The sequence below is a fragment of the Trichinella spiralis genome, assembly GCF_000181795.1.
Source record: "Trichinella spiralis strain ISS 195 chromosome Unknown Scfld9, whole genome shotgun sequence".
Taxonomy (NCBI): domain Eukaryota; kingdom Metazoa; phylum Nematoda; class Enoplea; order Trichinellida; family Trichinellidae; genus Trichinella; species Trichinella spiralis.
Genome location: NW_003526948.1, coordinates 4,868,100 through 4,886,205, shown reverse-complemented (window position 1 = coordinate 4,886,205; position 18,106 = coordinate 4,868,100). Strand labels below are relative to the sequence as shown.

Below are 18,106 nucleotides of genomic sequence, written 5' to 3'. Positions count from 1 at the left end.
GTGGCACTAATTTAAACGCAACCGCGAGTATTCGCAAGTTTTATCGAGCAATATGGCAATCTGCGTCACAGCACCGCTCCAAATCCATGGTCGCACGCTTTGGTTGACAGAACCAGCGGTCGATTTTCGCCATTGGGTATATACGAGCCAGACCTCGTCAAGTACTGCCACAGTTGTTCTTCATTGTGGTTTCTATTTTTATTTCACCCTCGCGGGACCATGTAATAACGCATATATTGGTTGTAGGTAAGGGATGAAAGCTGAAGCTGATAGAAAGTATCTTGGAAGGAACGCTGCTCTTTGAAGTGCGATCACCGTAATATCACCCGAAGGCTTTCAATATGCTTCAACATGCAACTGAAGTGAGCCAATGTTCGGCAACATGTCTGCGAAGTCTGAATATTTCATCTTCCATTTTGCTGCTCACAGGCGACGTGCACTGCTGCCTGATAACCATTAATTGCGTCTTGGAGACCTATGCCATCTACATCAAATCTGAATACAACGCAAGTGAGAGATCGTTGTACCTATCTAGTCTGGCAAGAGTTCCTCTATTCCTTTCTGGAATACCAAGAATAAAAAATACACACCAGTTTGAAGACGCTTTACCAGTAGTATTTTTCACGTGTCCCTCCAATCAGATCCAACGTAGAGACTCTTTCGCATTCAGGCGAAGTAGAGACGTCACTGTTCTGGCGTTAAAAACTTCCACATCAGCATCTTCGCTCATGTCCACTACTGCTTGGCGATTAATTCTTGCATCCATGGGCGTACGCCCGCTACTTCGATTGTGGGTACAACGCAAACATTTTCGCGCATGTGCACTACTGTCTGATCACCAATAATTGCGCCTCGTCGGTGATTGAACGTGCTATTCAATGCTTCCACAATCATTTGCCACAAAGTACTCGTTTGACACTTATTCATACTTGAAAATTATTCATTTCCACGCTCTTTCGAAGCGGCAGACAGAATGCAAGACCACTGTCGACTCTGAACAGTTGAGATTCATTTTCAACAATGGCAATGTCAGTTTCTGGAGAAAAACTTTAGCATGTCTTGTCTTCGCGGAAACCATTGCAAAGTGTCGTCCTTCACGTCCACGCGGATAACATTTCTTCGTTTCCACTGGACATAGACAAACTGAAGCACCGCTTCCTGGCTTCCGTCCACCGTAACGTAGGCATTTCATTTCTGGCTCTAGCGAGACCTACGGTACCTATTCGCATTCTTCTCAATCGGTACCTGGATGCGGCAAATGAACGTATAATACGCCGGTCGGGCACATGCTTGCAGTTAAACATGTTGGCCGTCAGTCGTTGCCATCTTTGTCGCCCTGTCTTCCACTTGTTATAAGGAAGCCTCGTTTATCGAGAACATACGCAACAGTTCCTGTATCTCTTCTGGGTTATTAATGGCGATGGACAATTGCTGCCTCAAACATTCATTTAGACCGACATCAAATTCGCCTCCATCGGCTAAACTTCGAAATGCGTTAATAAATTCTGTCATTGCTTCTCCTTCTTTTCTGCAACGTTGTTAGAATTGAATGCGATCGACAATGACGAATGATCGAGATGAGTAATTTGGTGCTCATTGCCGCTATGAACTGGCCATAAAATTGATTTTGCACATGGTGCTGTGGCTTGAAATGAACGTCCAACGATCAGAAGTGTTCTTTAGCCATCTTTGACAGCAGTAGTGCTTTACGGGCGGGCTCTGTGTTGTTCCTGCCAGGGAATTCAAAAATTGCTAAGTAACATTCAAAACTCTGAATGTAATAATGCCACTACTCTGATACGGGAACGGGAAGTCGAATGCGTCGAACCAAAAATGGTGTTGAACAGATGCCAATTGTTCAGCAGTTATCCTCGTAGCCGGAATGCAACTAACGTGAGTGTAACGCTGATCAATTAACAAAACAACGCGTCATTTGCGCATCAACACAACTAACAACACTAACCAGTAATGTGTAAACGACACATTCTTACTGTCGCCATACTGTAATGTCGTGGTCTTCAGGTTTCAGTGTTGTTTCCATTATTCTACGAATAATAAACATTACAAGTGTTCCAATCATCATTTTAATTATTGTTGAAGTACGTCTGTTAAATTCACTTCAAGTATGCAATCAATGGTCATTTAAAAAATTGAACACGTATTAAATACAGTAAAACTTTAAGAAAATCAAGTTGCATTAATGCGTATCCAAATGGTTGTGAAAAATTTTTCAGTTTTTAAATTATTTATTTATGAAATTGCAAAATTGCTGTGCTGTTTTTATTTATGTTTCCACAAAATTTTGTTTGCATTAAAGTTTTGTCAGTATTTAAAATTCAAATTTGCATGCCAAATTTTGCATGATTGTTTTCTCCATTTTAATTAATCAAAAATATAGTGTTTAAGTTAATTTTGTTATTAAATTTATGTAAATATTAATATAAAACACTCAAAATATAAAAATAATTAAGAGAAAAGTCTCATTGCAGAACTTTCCAAACAGAATTCAAGGTATTGTTCATATTTGTAGAATTTTTATTAAACAGCTATTAACTAATGATGCTCGACTTTTTTAATAATTATATTAATTCAAAGAAGGTAAATGGTGTAAAAAAATTTGCATTTGTGAATTCCTTTCTGAAAAAGTCTGTGTTTTCATTTTACTGAATGGTTTTATTGAATCATGACGTTGCATGCTAATCAATCAAATCAAGCAACATTGGTGCTTTCCAATAGCATATTTAATTTCAAAGCTTATGTGATATTGGTCAGTTTGGCGGACTGGGTTCGATGCTCAAGTGAAGTGCATTGCCAACAAGAATGATATATGCAATCAACGCTTCAGGAGGCTCAATTTCTCAGCATCAGTTCACATACAATATTCTTGTTCTTTCTTTTTCTGTAATATTTTTATCACTTTGTACTGCATTGAACATACTTTTGGTTTTTATAATTTTTCGTCTGACAAAGAAACAAGTGAACGTACTTTTTGTTACTGGTGAGAAAAATTTGCTATGTGAAAATGAATTAGATTAAATAAATAAAAAATAATTTATTTTTAGCACTGGGCTTCGCGAATACTGTCGCTTCAATAGCGTCAATATTTACACATGTTAATAAATTTTTAATATCATTAAAAACTGGATCCACAACACTAACCATTGGCCAGTGTATACTCCATAATCCGCACATAATTTTTACAATAATCAGTCAAGATTTGAATATGCATACACTGTTGGCCTTGAGCTTGGAACGAATGACTTCTCTGTGCAAACCTTCATGGCATAATGCCACCTTTACAAGAAGAAAAGTTTTTTCAGTTCTTCTCATATTTATCTGTATTGTTTGTGTAAAAGTTGTTTGCATTTTGAACGACGTGATTCGTCGAAGTGAAATTCAAGTAGATCGTTCTTGTACATTTTTCTTAGTCTTCTCGCCGGCAATTTGTCGAATGGTAATGTTCAGTTATATGGTTGTTATTTATTTCACCGCGTTGGTGTATTTTTCCACATGTGCTGTCGTTCGTTTCAAAAAACGAAACATGGCAACTGAACTGAGAAGTATGCAACTCTACAGAGAAGCCTCTTTGACCAGGAGTTTCGGTTTGGTTCTACTTTTTCTCATAATTTTACAAGCGTTGCCTTTGACAGTCATTCTGATTGACCGCGGCAAAACTTTGCCAGCCGAATTCACAAACTACACACGTACAATAAGGGATATTGCTTGGCTAGTGATTCCGGTCATCTATTTCTACAGTCATCCGGATATCAACGAACAATTAGTTAAAAGGTTCCCAATTTTGAAAACATTCTTTTCCCACAAACAGAAAACTGCTGAATCTGCTGTCTACATTGGAGACAAATCAGATACCAAGAAGAAGCCCAGCTCATGAGCAGTATTACATCATCAATCAGATAGAAAACAAAATTTCCTGCTTTCTGTTTACTTAAAAAATTTTTATTAATAAAAAAGATTTGATAAAACATTCACGGGCAATGTCAGTTTCTGAAATCTTTTTTTGAACAAGAGTTATATCACACTGAAATAAATTATGTAAAAAAAAATATTCCATTTTCTATCTATAAAAAAGTGAATGCATTTTTTGAAAATTTATTGTCGTTTCTTTATTTTCATTTGCGACATCCACAACTTACGCCTGCAAAAATGTCGTGGAATTGTGCAAACTCTGCAATTAACAGCGATGTAGAAATTTCTCTCATTCACAATTTGCAATACATTGGGCAGTAAAAAGTTTTAATATGTTTGTCAATCACACTGACGACTAATTGAAATTACATTTTACAAATAACTTGAAATGCAATAATAATAAACAGTGGTATTTTCTTCTCTTAATTGTCTCGTAGCCTCGTTTATAAACTCATAATTGTTGAAATAGCCTATAATTATGCATTTCCTGCAGCAATTTAAAATTTCAGTCATGCAATAAGGCCCTATTAATGCATCTTTTAAATATCCATAAAGCATTCTATTAATTCATTTGTTAATTAAAATCAAAAAAATAATAAAATAATAATAATAACCTGTGTCGTTGTGAAATGAAATAATTTGAAACAGAAGTCTTACTACACACCGGAAAATTAGCATTGATATTTACAAACGAGAACAACAAATTGCCACTAAATATTGATTGTTAAAGCAATTCCACCTGTGAAGATGACATAGAATGCACAGTTAAATAAAATTTTTCACTCCCATCGGTATCAATTAGCAATTATTTCAAAACTACATGTTCGAAAAAGCACGCTTGAACTCTTTGAAGGTGACGCATGAATTTTCACCATGGTTAATTCATCTATTCAGTTAGCTATTCTATTTCTCTCGTTGTTCACTGCTTAAACTGTCTTGTGAAATGGCCAGCAAAATGTTTCAGATAATAAATCAATACTATTTTAACGTAAGAAATTAATTATTTCATCTAAATTCCCTCACCTGCCCAAGGAGAATCATTCCCAGCTGAACCTTCAATACTTTCCCACCAGGTTTGTTCATTATTTTCTTGCAAAAATTCATTTTTCGTTAACAAAACCTTTCTATATTCAAACACCCACACCCACATATACATATATATATACATATACTTTACAGATAAAAAGGATTTGAAATAAATTTTATTGTCGGTGATTTGAACTTACATTGGTTTGTGCGTAAGTAAAACATCTTCACAGGAATGTCGGGAATGTTATGGCTTTCTGAAAAACCAAATCTACGACTCGATACTTGTAATTAATCATGACTGAACTTCCTTTTCTTGTCAATAATTATTCAAGTGGAACATTCAATGAAAAAAACTTTTTATAATTCAAATAACACTGCACCTGAAAATGCAAACTGATATCAAAAAGATATATTCACAAAGCATACTGATGATGAAATTCAAATACAACAAATAAAAAAGTGTGCAGGCTTTGTGTAGGCAGATTTCAGAATAATACAGTACTGCTCAATTTTCAACGCAAATAGCTTAAATAAAAATATTACAATTTTTTTTAAATATTAACACTTGAATTTATTTGCCTTTTGTCTTTTGAATGAGTTTACGCTTTCAAATGTTCACGAAGACCAATTCTAAAAATAAAAAAAAATAAAATATACAAAACAACACCTGAAACAACTGCAGCAGCTTGGGTAAAAGCTGCAATTGTTCGTCATTTACTTACGTCAGGCCACCAAGACCAATTGAAGTAAAAAAATTAATGGAAAAACGAGTATGGCGTGGATTGTCACGAGGGAACAACCCTTCAAATGCTGGCTGCAAAGTTCTAAAATTGCAAGCAATTTAAAACTACAATATTTGCAGAAAAAGTTATTCAGCTGTGAAGTAAAAGTATGAAACAATAACGTACGCATCTTCTATACGTTCGTACAAACTGTCCAAGCCCATATATTCGGCCAATTCTTGAAATAAAATTTTAACAAAAATTCGTCCAGATGAAGTAGTATCATCTTCGTTCAGCTTGATTACAGACAAAACCTAAAAAAAATATGTAACTAAAATGTCAACTTATTTATTATTTCTTCACTAAAATGAAAAATTACCGTCCAAGATATAGCGTCAGTGTACAACAAATGAGCAAACATTTTCGTTGTGTTTCTCAATTTTGTTAATTCAAAACGATGCACAGTACCGTAGATGTCTCGGAACATTTGCTCAAAATGTTCCATGTAGGACTTTTTTAAAATGCAGAATCGCTAAAAATTACATATCCACTTTCAAATTATTTCTTATTTATCAAAAATAACCGGCATTCACCTCAGCCATGAGTCCAAAAAACTTTTCATACGTACGCTGCTGGGCACAACAGTCCAATATCATGTGACACATTTCCAATTCAAATTCTGGCCTGATTTCCATTTTCAACAACTTTGTTATTGCTTCTTGAAAATCCAAAGAGGACTGTATCGTTAAATAAACTGTACGACGAAAAGCAACAAGATTTGTTTCTGTCATATCAACAATTTTCGTTGTCTTCTTCTCCGATTCTAAAATATATAAATGCATGCATACACACGTACGTACATACATATACGCATCATATGGATAAATATATAAAGAAATCAATCTTCGAAAATACCGTCCTCCACTTCTGCATCTTCTTCTTCTTCTTCATCACCGCTCTCATCACTTCCCAACAGTTCTTAAACATGTAAAATATTAAGAACAAGAAAAAAACTTTTTCTATTAATTACAATTATAAATTGCAAATTTTAATCTAACAATGTACCACTGCAACTTTAATAATCATTAGCAAACATGAAATAACCACCCGCAATGACTCGGAGAAATTTTATTTGTGAAAATTGTCAATTTCATGTATTACGTATCCATAAATCCACATTGTATTTTGCAATAAAAATTCTCTTAGCTCAGAATTAAGCTAAATACTTGAAAAAGAGAACTCATTTTGTTTTCAGAAAATAAAAATTATCAAACTCACCAGCACGTATCTCTTCATATTTTTCTTCATTTTTCTGAAAATCCGGATCAAATTGAAACACGTCTATGAACAAATAAATAAATAAATAAATAAATAAATAAACATACATATAATAGCTCCAAAAATTAAAACAATACGCGTTTGTAAAGTAAATAACATACTTAATAAGTCTTCGTTGTCAAATTCATCATCAAGAGAAATGGTATGCGTGATTTCATCATCCTCTTCTACTAAATCCAGCCCTTCAATTATCGGAGGATTCGCCTAAAAAAATAGAAGCTTTTCAGAAAAGAATTGTTTTTCAAACTAAATCACAAAATTAAAATTCAAATACAAACCGTACAGCAAATTTATCCTTTCGAATTTGAAATATCGTCTCAATCATATATTGGACACGATCTCGAATATCACTTTCGTGTAAAATAGAACGCAGGCGATCAAATACAGCTAAAAATAAAAAGATACATACAAGCATATTGTAAATAAATAAAAGTTATTCAAGATGTACAATAATTAATGAATACCATTCATGCCTCTTGGAGTCAACTCAGTCAACTTTGCACCACATTCTCGTAAGAATTCGACCGCCATTTCGACAGACTCTTCGGTCGGATTTTCCAACATGCATGTTAACAATTCCAAAGCCAACACTTCATGAACCTGCAGTAGATGCAAGCATTTACAATGTACAATAAGAAAATGGATCATTTCGATATTCTTTCAAACTTACAACATTCTGATTGATAAGATGAGCAATTAATTTACAAGATGAAACTGCTGCCGCTGCATCTTGACGCCGAAAATTACGTTTAAACTGATTGATTACTCGACGTAATAATAATTCGCCAATACTTGGAAACTGAAAGATCACATCACAAAATGCAAAACACATATGCCCGTTCTTACTTTAAATATGGCATCAATTAATTAGCTAATAAATTAATAAAACACATTTCGCTTCAACGCCTTTTAATAATTGTTCAAATCTTCGAAAAAAATAATAAATATTTACTTTTGAATTCACAACAGCTACCAGTGCTGCATAGACGTTGCTAAATCGAGGTGAATAAGCTTGCGCTTGGAGTAAAGAACGGCAAAACGCACCTCTTAAAAATTATTTGAATATAGCAAAAAATAAACATTCTTCTTATGTTCTTTTTAAAAAATAAATTCATTAAATTCTACCTATTATTTATTTATATAATGAAACCTGTCTGTGTTTAATTCGATAATTTTACATAACCTTCATTTATTTGGTAGTTTCGAATTTCAGTTCAAACATTTCAGGCTTAACCAACTTTTGCTTAATAACATAAAGTATAAAATTTACTAGAAGTGTTTATAAAAAATTGTAAAAAATTAAATTTACACTTACTTTCCACGAAGAATATTCGCCGAAAGCAATGTCCGAATTACGACAACTATGTTGTCAACGTTAGCACGATTGATCTGCCCTCCGATAATTTTCTTCAATCTTTCCCACGAAAGACGTTGATATTCTTCTCTAAAAATAATTGAAATATTTCCAAACAGAAAATAGCATAATAAAATAACATGTACGAATTTTTGTCTTGTAATTTGTCCTGCATCTGTTTCAACCGTGAAGGCGTGATGTACGCTCCACCAGCTTTACATCCACTAGCTTGTTTACGTTTTCTCCACTCGGCCAACATAGCCGCACCATCCTTCACTGCCCCTTGTGTGGATGTACTTTTCAAATCACTTTTCTCCTCATTTCTGTCAATTCTTCAACGAAAAAGAATAAATATTATTTTAACAAATAAGCAAGCTGTAACCAACTAATACTTAGTATCGTGATCACGGCGACGTTGTTTATGACGCTGTCGGTCACTGTGGTGGTGATTACGACTGCCATTACCTTCATCGCTTGATCGACGTTCCCGATTCGAGTGATATTTTCTTCTAAATTAATAATAACTGCACAATAACTTAAATATTAAAAAAAGAACTCATACAAATACATCAACATAGCTTACATTTGCAAACTTCACCAAAAAATAAGAAATATGTACTGCAAAATAAAAATTAAACTTGACCAAATACGAAACTTGTCTGCTCGAAAATTGAATGCCATTAAAAAAAATTAATTTACAATAAAATCATTCAACTTATAAAAATCAATAAAATCACTGCAGAACATTACAATTGTAAAATTGAAGCTTAACCGCTAGCTAAAAATACATTTCAGAAATAAATAAAACGCAAACCGCGTACTGTCAACTGCATATTCAAATATAAGTCGCAAAAAAAAATAATTCTGCCTTTAGTAAGCAAAGTTTGTTAAAAATCAGTTGGAAAAGTCACAAAATAACAAACAACTGACCTGTTTTCTGTCGAACGGTGTTCGCGTTCATCTCTTGAATAATCCTTGCTTTTCTCATGACGTCTATGCTTCACCTTTCCACGAGGAGCAGAATCATCAAAACTACTACTTCGGCGTCGACGATGTCGGCCTTTCGATGAATGTTTTGCATCTGAAGATTCAGAAACGAGCTTTCTCGACGACAAATCGGTACCATCCTCTTCAGCATCGACAGACATACTCTAATATATCACTCACGATTTATCTGAAAAAATATCCACTTCAAACATGGTTTTGGTAATAATACATTTTAACGTTTAAATCTGAAGCAAAACAATTTTCAATAAATAGAATTACTACAAAAACCAGGTAATACTAAAACATGCTATTCGTTTAAAAAATCGAACCATTCAGAGAATAAAATTAGCTATATATAAATAACAAAAACGAATAACAAATCTACAAAAATAAATGCGGATCAATTCACATTAACCAAATAACGTACTGAAATTTCTTTAAAAAATAGTAATTAAAAAGAATAAAACTAAGAAAAACAACTAACTTAGGCGTAAAACAAGAAAAAAAATACTTTCTGCATGCGCTCATCAGAAACGGTATTTTCTTACTGTAGAAAAGCAAGTTCAATTGCACTAATGGTAAAATACAAAAATGCATCAAGGTCAGTACACAAAAAATTACATAAATTTAAACGTCGGTTGGAAAATTAATATTAATTAAAATTTTCCAACAAGTATAACAAAACATGTGGCAACCTTAGATTCAATTTTTGTGCCATTAAGTTTTGGAGTTATTCCAAACCACACTTAAACTACTACTCGAAAACAGCTTTATATCATCGAAACAGATTTGTCCCGTTTTCTGATCAATAACTATATCAACAATATGTAGTTTTAATTTTTCTATAGAATAATAAATGAAACTTCTCCCTCAATTTACGTTAATTAACTAACCAATTTCCACGTTTTGTAGAGCAGTTATCTTTCATTCCAACAAGCGCTTGTGGCATTGCGTTTTTTTAAAATGTGACCTATATTCGATTAACCTTGGCTATACTAAAATGATCATTCTCATGGTCTCATTTTTGCGCAGATATGTGTAGCGGTTGCTTTTCCAAGATGTCGTCTGCATGTTTCATATTTTTCAAAAAATGCGAATTTTTTTTTCCAAATGTTCAAAAATCATCGAAACATTTGCTGTCCATTAATCGTTCATTTTATTCAGTCGGAATTTTTAAAAATAATATTCTCATCTCTTTGCATCAATCATTCCAGTTTGAATGATTATCATTAACTGTATTTTGAACGTTAATATGATTATAATAATTTCAGAAATTATGGAATTGTAGAATTTAATTGTTTACATCTACAGCAACGGCTGCATCCACATCTTTCAATTGATCTGATGAGAAGTGCGCAATTAAAATGCGGTCGTGTCCATGTCTCCATGGCTGGACAGAACAGCGTGCTTTTGCTATTGCACGTGGTGAAACTTTTCTAAAGTTGAAATATGGAATCGAATTATTGTAAACTGGCATAATTTGAATGCTTACTTGCAAGGAACTTCCAATGTTTCTACAATACCAGGTCCTTCAATGATAAATTTGCAGCCAGTGAGTGAAATCGGTAATGGATTAGAAAACTGAAGTCCAACTTCTGAACTTTTTCCAACTTTTAGAGCATCTGATACCTGAAAATGTAATTTTTTGTTTCATAATTATACAGTACTGCTCTTTGAATAATCGTTTTTACCACAATGTTAATGTTGGGCATTTTTGCACAAAAATCTCTATTTTCAATGTAGACGCAGCCAGTTTGTTCAACAATAATTCTTACCACTGCTGTAAAAGAAAATTGGCCTGCAGAACGACTCAAGTAATCATTCAGATGCAAAATGCTTGAATATTTGTGATCTAAAAACAAAAGCAGAAAAAAAATAATAATAAAGATTGTTTTCCAGTATTAACTGATATATATATATACATATATATAACTTACTTCTTCCTGGTGGAATTGTTAGAAGAATTTGTTCTTGTTTAATTTTTATATTGCCACGTCCGCTGAAATGCACTGATTCGATTCGTAGACTCAGGTTTATCTAAATGCAAAATTTATTATAGATTATCATTTTCATCTATCAGTTTGAGCTAGCTGCTAGTTAACCGCCAGTCTTGTTTAAAACAAAAATTTATCTGTACTTGAAATACAAAGGTAAAATATCAAAAATAATATTACAACTATACAAACTTCTGATCACATGCAGTTTATAAAATAAATTTCATTATTATGAGAAATGAAAATTCATTTTTTTACTTACATCTCGGTTTTCGTCACTCAAATTTGTAAGAACTATTTCAAAGTGAAAATCTTCACCCAGCATAACGTCATCATCCATTGTGAAAAGAAATTTAACATCTTCACTTTGCTTTTGCATTAAGTAACGAGATATCATCGCTTTGTGGCCAGGTAATAGTGAATTGAATACTTCATCGCGACTTTCTGAACAAAAATGCAATGCACAAAGTATATATGTGTATATATCAGTGGTTCCATGGACCCCCTCCGTAACCCTCCTTTTATCGTGGACCCCGTACAGTTGATTTGATGTGCAGGGAAAAAGAGAGAGTACGGTAAGGGGACTTGAAACCAAAGTAGTTGTTGTATTCCACAGAATGAACTGAATGTGTAAATGAAGCACTGACATGGCGCGTTATGTCAGACAGTTCTTAGCAATTTCAACTGAAATTAAATAAAATGAAGGAGTGGACATCTGAAAATGTCTCCGTGGACCCACTTTGGGAATTACTGGTATATATGGTAAAAGTGACCAAAACTTACCTTGACTCATTTTATATTGATTCGTTATATCAAGTCGATCGTTGTTATTCATGCCAGTAAAAATTCTTCCGGGTTTTTTAGTACTTATGCAAAGTCCAATACTGAAAATATCGAAAAAAACTGTCATAATTTTTTTTCAGAATCACATTATGCACTCAATTCAATGCTTACGCTTCATTGACAACTTCTACAAGTTTTTCTTCACCAGATTCATCTTCCACCCAATAGCACTTGTACGCATTGACTTCGGATATTACATTGGTAGTGTCATAAGCAATATCCAGGCGTCCTTCTTTTATTGCTCTCACTGGAGCCGGTCCAACTCTTGTTATTCCTTCATTTAAAAACAACTGGTAAGCATTCCAATCAAGTATCATTTGAATATGTCAAAAATGTACCATCGCCTTTTTCTTGTGGAGTTGCGTCGACCACTTGCCAACCGCTGTATGACGATGGTAAATCTGGACGTTTCATCCAACATTCATTCCAAACATGAAATGCCCTGTATCAAAATTCAACACATTACTCTTATTACAATTCGCTTAGTGGATATTATTTTTATCCTTTGTATATAAAGCCATATTCTTTTTGCAACATTTTAACTTATCGAACACAATGAAGTGAATTCACTTAAGTTTCCTAAGGAAATTATATTACAAATTTTTGAAACTGTTCATTGTTTTTTCAAATAATTTCTACAAAATTAATTGGTAAGTATATTTAAATTAAATAATTTATTCAACATTTATTTACTTACCAAATTTTATCTTGCGTTCCTTCTTTGTTCAACTTGCCGTTGCGTTCGACGTGAATATCAACTGCGACAAATTTATCCGAATCGTGGGCTGCTTGATAGCATGTGACTATGCGAGTTGGGATTCCAAGGCAACGTAAGACTGAAAATTTGAGAAAATATTTTTTTTAAATTAATATAATTTGCATTGCTCTATTTCAAAGTAGAACAGTAATAATTTAAATTTATGTTACTTGTCGTCATTACTCCAGCAAAAACCCAACAGTGACCATAGCTGATTTGTCGACCAGTTTTTGTATACTGTTGCAAAATTCTCGAACTTCCTGTCCATTCAGTTGGAGCTGTGCCTGTGAAATAATCCGCTGCCCAATCCCCTTCCATTATGCTATATCCTTCTGGTGATTGTACCTGAACAGAACTTTATTTAATACAAACGGAAATCTTTCAAAAAATAAATGAACTTTCAATGATAATCAATTATTGTTTAATTTCTAACTTGTTTGAAAAAGATCAAAAATATATACAAATCACAAATGCTGAATGATATTATTAATTGCAGTTTTTAATCTTTTCGATACATGAACATATATATGTACCATATCAGCCATTGCTCTGACAACCATAATTGGATTCGAACACAGAGGAAACGGCAATGATGAACGACTTAGCACGTTCATAACTGCTTCAAGAATTCCATCTTCGAACTAAATTAATTTTTTTTGGCAAAATTTATAATAAAAATAAAACAAACATTGCATAATCTACTTGTCCAAATGACCAATAGCACGGTCTCAACGCACTGTGACTTCCGCGCCATATTTTTCCAACATCATTAAGAACATATTCATCAAGATCTTCACTGGGCATAAATACCATATCATCTAAGAAAATAGTGTCATAAATTTTTATGATTTATATATTTCATTTTTAATTAGTATTACTTTTATTCCACGGATTGAACAAAACATACACATCGCTTATCAAAGATGTTGAATTTAAATATTCATTTCGAGGAGCTGCTTTTAAATATGTGACCACCTTTAAATTCCACCGTCCAACAATGCAATTGGGTGATATGTTAATTTGAATCGTCAGTTGCTTTCCTTCAAGCTTCGTCACTTTGGCGTACCACAGCTCTGCACTGCGATTGTTCGATCCCTCTTGCAAAGGGAGTATAATAACAACCTTGGTCGAATTAGCTACGGTCGGCTGTGGACCTAAGATAAGCAAATTTGATAGCAGAAATTGAAAATTCTAAATGTTCATAACGTGCATTGTAAATATGACTGGTATAAATTTATAATATTTCGAGTAGCGAAGAGTCAGTAAAAGTATGAAAATATTTTAAAATTGAAAAAATCAAATGATGACTGACTAATTGGATTAGAAGAAATGAAGAAAGTCACTTCTTGAAAAAATGTTCACTCTATTCTCTAACTTATTCAAATTTGCTAAGCTGATTAATAAAAAGCAATGGAAAGCTGATCTGAATCCAAAATGGAATTCCACTTTTGAAACAGAATTTTGTTGAGCAGAGGAAAAATTTATTACCAATTTCAAAAACAAGCTTCAGTTCATCTACTTCATAATCCACATCACGGTAAAATGAGACGGATATTTCAAACGGTTGACCACGTCTGACCACCAGCTTTTTGTCTTTGTCACGTTGGACAATATTAAAATCGACAGTATGATGACTTATTGAATTGCGTTCAATGTGAAGATCAGCAAGTTTCAGTTCAAGTGGGGATTTTTTGGTCGGTGGTTCTACCGGATCCGGAAATATCAGACGATCTAAATCAAATTAAATTCGAGCAAGAAATGTCAACTACAGTTCACGTGAAAATATTTCTGAATATAATTTTCCACTTTATTGATTTTTATCAAAATAAAAGAAATAAAAACAACCATTTAACTTTCTGTAGATTTGCATAATAATAAATGATAAATATGATCAAATATTTCAATATGTACGTTATTTCTTGTTACTGTATTTTATAAGCAGGTACACAGTATTATTGTACAATGTTTGAAATGTTTACAGTTTTACAATAAAGTTTTAAGTATTTAAAAAAATTTTTTTAAGTAAATTTAAATTTATTTTCTTTTTTTTCATAAATAGTATAAAAATAATACTTGATTAACAAAAATCAAGTTTGTTTTTTTTCGGTTACTTTGTATCAGTATTTTTGGAATTTTAATACTTTTAAAACAATAAATAAGTGTATTAGCTGATTTGGTGCAGTGCTTTTGATATGCCAGTTATAGAAAATTACGCTGTCAGATTGGAAGAAAAGAATATTTTTGTACTTGTAATCGAACTTGATCGAAAAATTTATTTGGTTAATAAAACTGAAAAATGTTTTATTCAACGTTCATTTTATTTAGAAAGCAAGTCTTTCATGTTTTTTTTGCCCTATTTGGCTTTCATTTACGAATTCTAGTCTATTTCCATACGTTTAAACTAAAAATAGCCAACATTTTAATTTACAAATGAAACGTGTTTCATCACAAATGCCATTACTTTTCATTCATTCATTGACAACTTTTCTGCATCGGTGGTGCTATATATTCGCCCACATCTTACCCTTAGAATTATGATAAGCGAATGGAAATTGGAAGAAGGTTATTTGCATTTTTAATTGTAAACTGCAAACAGTTGACATATTGCATAAAACTCATACAACAATAATAGATGATATGGATTTTAAATTTGAAAGTAAAAATAAAAATTAAAGCAGTGAAATTGAAAATATGAATGAATATTAAAATAATAGAAAGAATGATACGAATGTTAATGAAATATAGAAGAGCATGAAAAGCGGAAGTTCAAAGATTTCCATTCTAACAAATATCTGATATGCATGTATTGTTAATTGAGATGGAAATTTTGAAATGAAATTAATTCACAAAGTTATTATGAATCGATCAATGAATTTACTCAGTTGATAAGTGATCGTTTAATATGCTATTTTTTTCTTAAAAAAAATAAGCACATTTTGCAAAATGCTTTTACAAAAATTTAAGATAAATTAATCAAGAAACAATTTTCCGTTCATTCAATGATATCTGAAACAAATTTCAATATTACAAAATGAATATTGTTCTTTGACAGCATGTTCATTTAATAAGTTTTTCATTTTGGGGATTTCAGGTTGTATAATTTTTAAATTGAATAAAATGAATTACCTGCTCTTATTTGTGAATCTTTTTCGTTTCTTTCATCTATTGCTACTGGAAATCTGCTGGTCTCTTTGAATAAATTTCCCCACAAAGCCAATCCTCTTTCCAAAACCACTTGGGGTAGAACTCTTCTGCTCAGCTTGGCGCTCGATGTACACTGACCATAGGCGTTTCTTCGCAACGGTGACGGTGATTCGACAATTTCACTGGTGAGATATTGACGCCTTTCGGCGAATAGCACAGGAACATCGACCGGATGAATCATTTCATCATATATATCATAATTGTTCGTATATCGAAGATGTTCAAATGTTGGAGTAGCCGAAATGCAACAGTGCCCGAACAAGTGGAACCAATTTATAAAGGCAAGCTGAATGAATAATTTCAGCAATAAAAACCTACATTGGACAGTTGGAAGTCGTTGTCAGGTACTTTAATAGTTTATTTTGCTGTTGGCAAAGGGAAGAACTGGAAAATGAAAAACACGTAGAACCGCCAAAACTGAATTTATTATTTTAAATCAACGTTGACATGTACTTGACGATGATAGTCGAACGGTGACATATTCACAATACCGACGATGACATTGATGTACCGCCCCGAAAAGATATGAATAAGCCGTTTTACTTTATTAAGCATCTTCTGCTTATTTATTATACGCCTCGCAGTTCTGCACGCGTCACTTTTCACAATCTCCAATCACCACATTACACATCTAATAATGGGACAATATTATGTACCCTATTCGGCAAAACCCCACAACAAACTAGACCCAACTTAATTTGCATTCCTGACTTTATTATTTTATCAAAATACTGTAATTGGGCAACTTTTCAACAACTTTCAATTTAATGTGACAAAATCTTCAAAGTGAAATTTGATTTAATCAATAAAAAGAACAATTGCTCTATTGTTTTTGTATTAATAATCCCAATCTATTCGAATGTTGATAAACACAATTGTACAGTATATTTTATACACCAGAGTGTTGTTCTACAGGAAAATCGATTGGAAAGACAGAGAGAAAGAGTACGTTGTTTTTTCTTCTTCCCCTTGAACCGGTTTTATTCAAATTCTATAAACAAAAAGTGTCGCTGTCAAAGTTAAATCTTTCGAAAAGTGAAAAAAAATAAAGATTGAATTTTTGTCGAAAATCAGTCCCACTCCATTCTTTTCGGTTTAGTCATTTTTTGCCCGGTGTAAACAAACTACAGTAGGCGTTTTTTTTTTCTGTTTCTTTGGCGAAGTGGAGGTTCAAATGATCCAAATCCATTAGTTCGTGGGGCATTTTTGCATATTCGGTGACGTTGGCAAAAATTTTCACTGACCCACTCACAGTAAGACCAGCATTGAAATGTAACAAATTGTGTTCGATAAAATGAAATCGATATCTTCATTTGATAAATTCGAAACGTGCAAACATTGTACAACGCACAACGGCGTCAAGTAATTTTTTTTTCAAATTTAATAAAATTGCATTTTATTTCAACGATTCTTCTTCTTCTTCATATTTTCAAACGTTAAAAAAAACAATTCATCCCATTTTTCCCATCAGAGTAGCTGTCACGTGAGAACATCTTAATCACGACAGTAGGCAGTTGATGATTCGACCGACGAGATGCAGATTGTTCACGTGGTAAATTGTCAAAATGATTAGGCCAAATTGATGTCGATCCGTGCCGTATAAATTTGGGTCTTTTGGTCTTGTTTCGAACCTTGATTGGACAAATACAGTCACAAGTTGGCCGTTTGAATGGACAAGTTGGTAAAAGGTTTTCGACGTCCATTACGAAATTATTCGCCTTATTAACGCAATTACACAAATCAACCAATTTGATCAACTCCAAATCGGCAGGTAAACAATGCTGCTAATGGGTCGGCAACAAGTGGGCGAATGAATAATTTTCCCATTTGACGAGCAAAAATTTCCATTCAATTCTTTCTATTCAACTCAATTGAACAAATGGACCAATTTGTTCAACATCAATTGCCCATTCTTTTCATCAAAATAATCTTCACACAAACCAGGTACTGT

At 33.0% G+C, this 18,106-nt stretch overlaps 4 protein-coding genes across 4 annotated transcripts; 1 reads left to right on the top strand and 3 right to left on the bottom strand.

Annotated features, from left to right (window-relative positions):
• The first annotated feature begins 341 nt into the window (after window positions 1-341).
• On the top strand, window positions 342-3,892 carry Tsp_05709 (hypothetical protein). Its single transcript, XM_003372021.1, has 2 exons — window positions 342-790; window positions 3,211-3,892. The coding sequence occupies exons 1-2, from the start codon at window positions 342-344 to the stop codon at window positions 3,890-3,892; spliced, it is 1,131 nt and encodes a 376-aa protein (XP_003372069.1).
• A 1,663-nt stretch (window positions 3,893-5,555) lies between these two features.
• Tsp_05710 (nucampholin-like protein) lies at window positions 5,556-10,306 on the bottom strand. Its single transcript, XM_003372020.1, has 19 exons — window positions 10,251-10,306; window positions 9,773-9,783; window positions 9,568-9,602; window positions 9,301-9,521; window positions 8,763-8,879; window positions 8,511-8,702; window positions 8,332-8,460; window positions 7,969-8,062; window positions 7,687-7,815; window positions 7,481-7,616; window positions 7,291-7,403; window positions 7,118-7,220; window positions 6,957-7,019; window positions 6,594-6,656; window positions 6,272-6,501; window positions 6,058-6,210; window positions 5,865-5,992; window positions 5,679-5,780; window positions 5,556-5,586 (listed from the first exon to the last, which is right to left on the bottom strand). The coding sequence occupies exons 1-19, from the start codon at window positions 10,304-10,306 to the stop codon at window positions 5,556-5,558; spliced, it is 2,106 nt and encodes a 701-aa protein (XP_003372068.1).
• Window positions 10,307-10,648: 342 nt separating this feature from the next.
• Tsp_05711 (protein-glutamine gamma-glutamyltransferase K) lies at window positions 10,649-15,419 on the bottom strand. The gene is made up of 15 exons (XM_003372019.1): window positions 15,389-15,419; window positions 14,440-14,682; window positions 13,830-14,105; window positions 13,654-13,769; window positions 13,485-13,592; window positions 13,122-13,296; window positions 12,892-13,030; window positions 12,533-12,636; window positions 12,306-12,468; window positions 12,135-12,235; window positions 11,614-11,795; window positions 11,295-11,394; window positions 11,133-11,209; window positions 10,850-10,986; window positions 10,649-10,793 (listed from the first exon to the last, which is right to left on the bottom strand). Exons 1-15 carry the CDS (start codon window positions 15,417-15,419, stop codon window positions 10,649-10,651), a joined length of 2,097 nt encoding a protein of 698 aa, XP_003372067.1.
• Window positions 15,420-15,943: 524 nt separating this feature from the next.
• Tsp_05712 (hypothetical protein) lies at window positions 15,944-16,635 on the bottom strand. Its single transcript, XM_003372018.1, has 3 exons — window positions 16,597-16,635; window positions 16,078-16,441; window positions 15,944-15,957 (listed from the first exon to the last, which is right to left on the bottom strand). Exons 1-3 carry the CDS (start codon window positions 16,633-16,635, stop codon window positions 15,944-15,946), a joined length of 417 nt encoding a protein of 138 aa, XP_003372066.1.
• Between the last annotated feature and the right edge of the window lie 1,471 nt (window positions 16,636-18,106).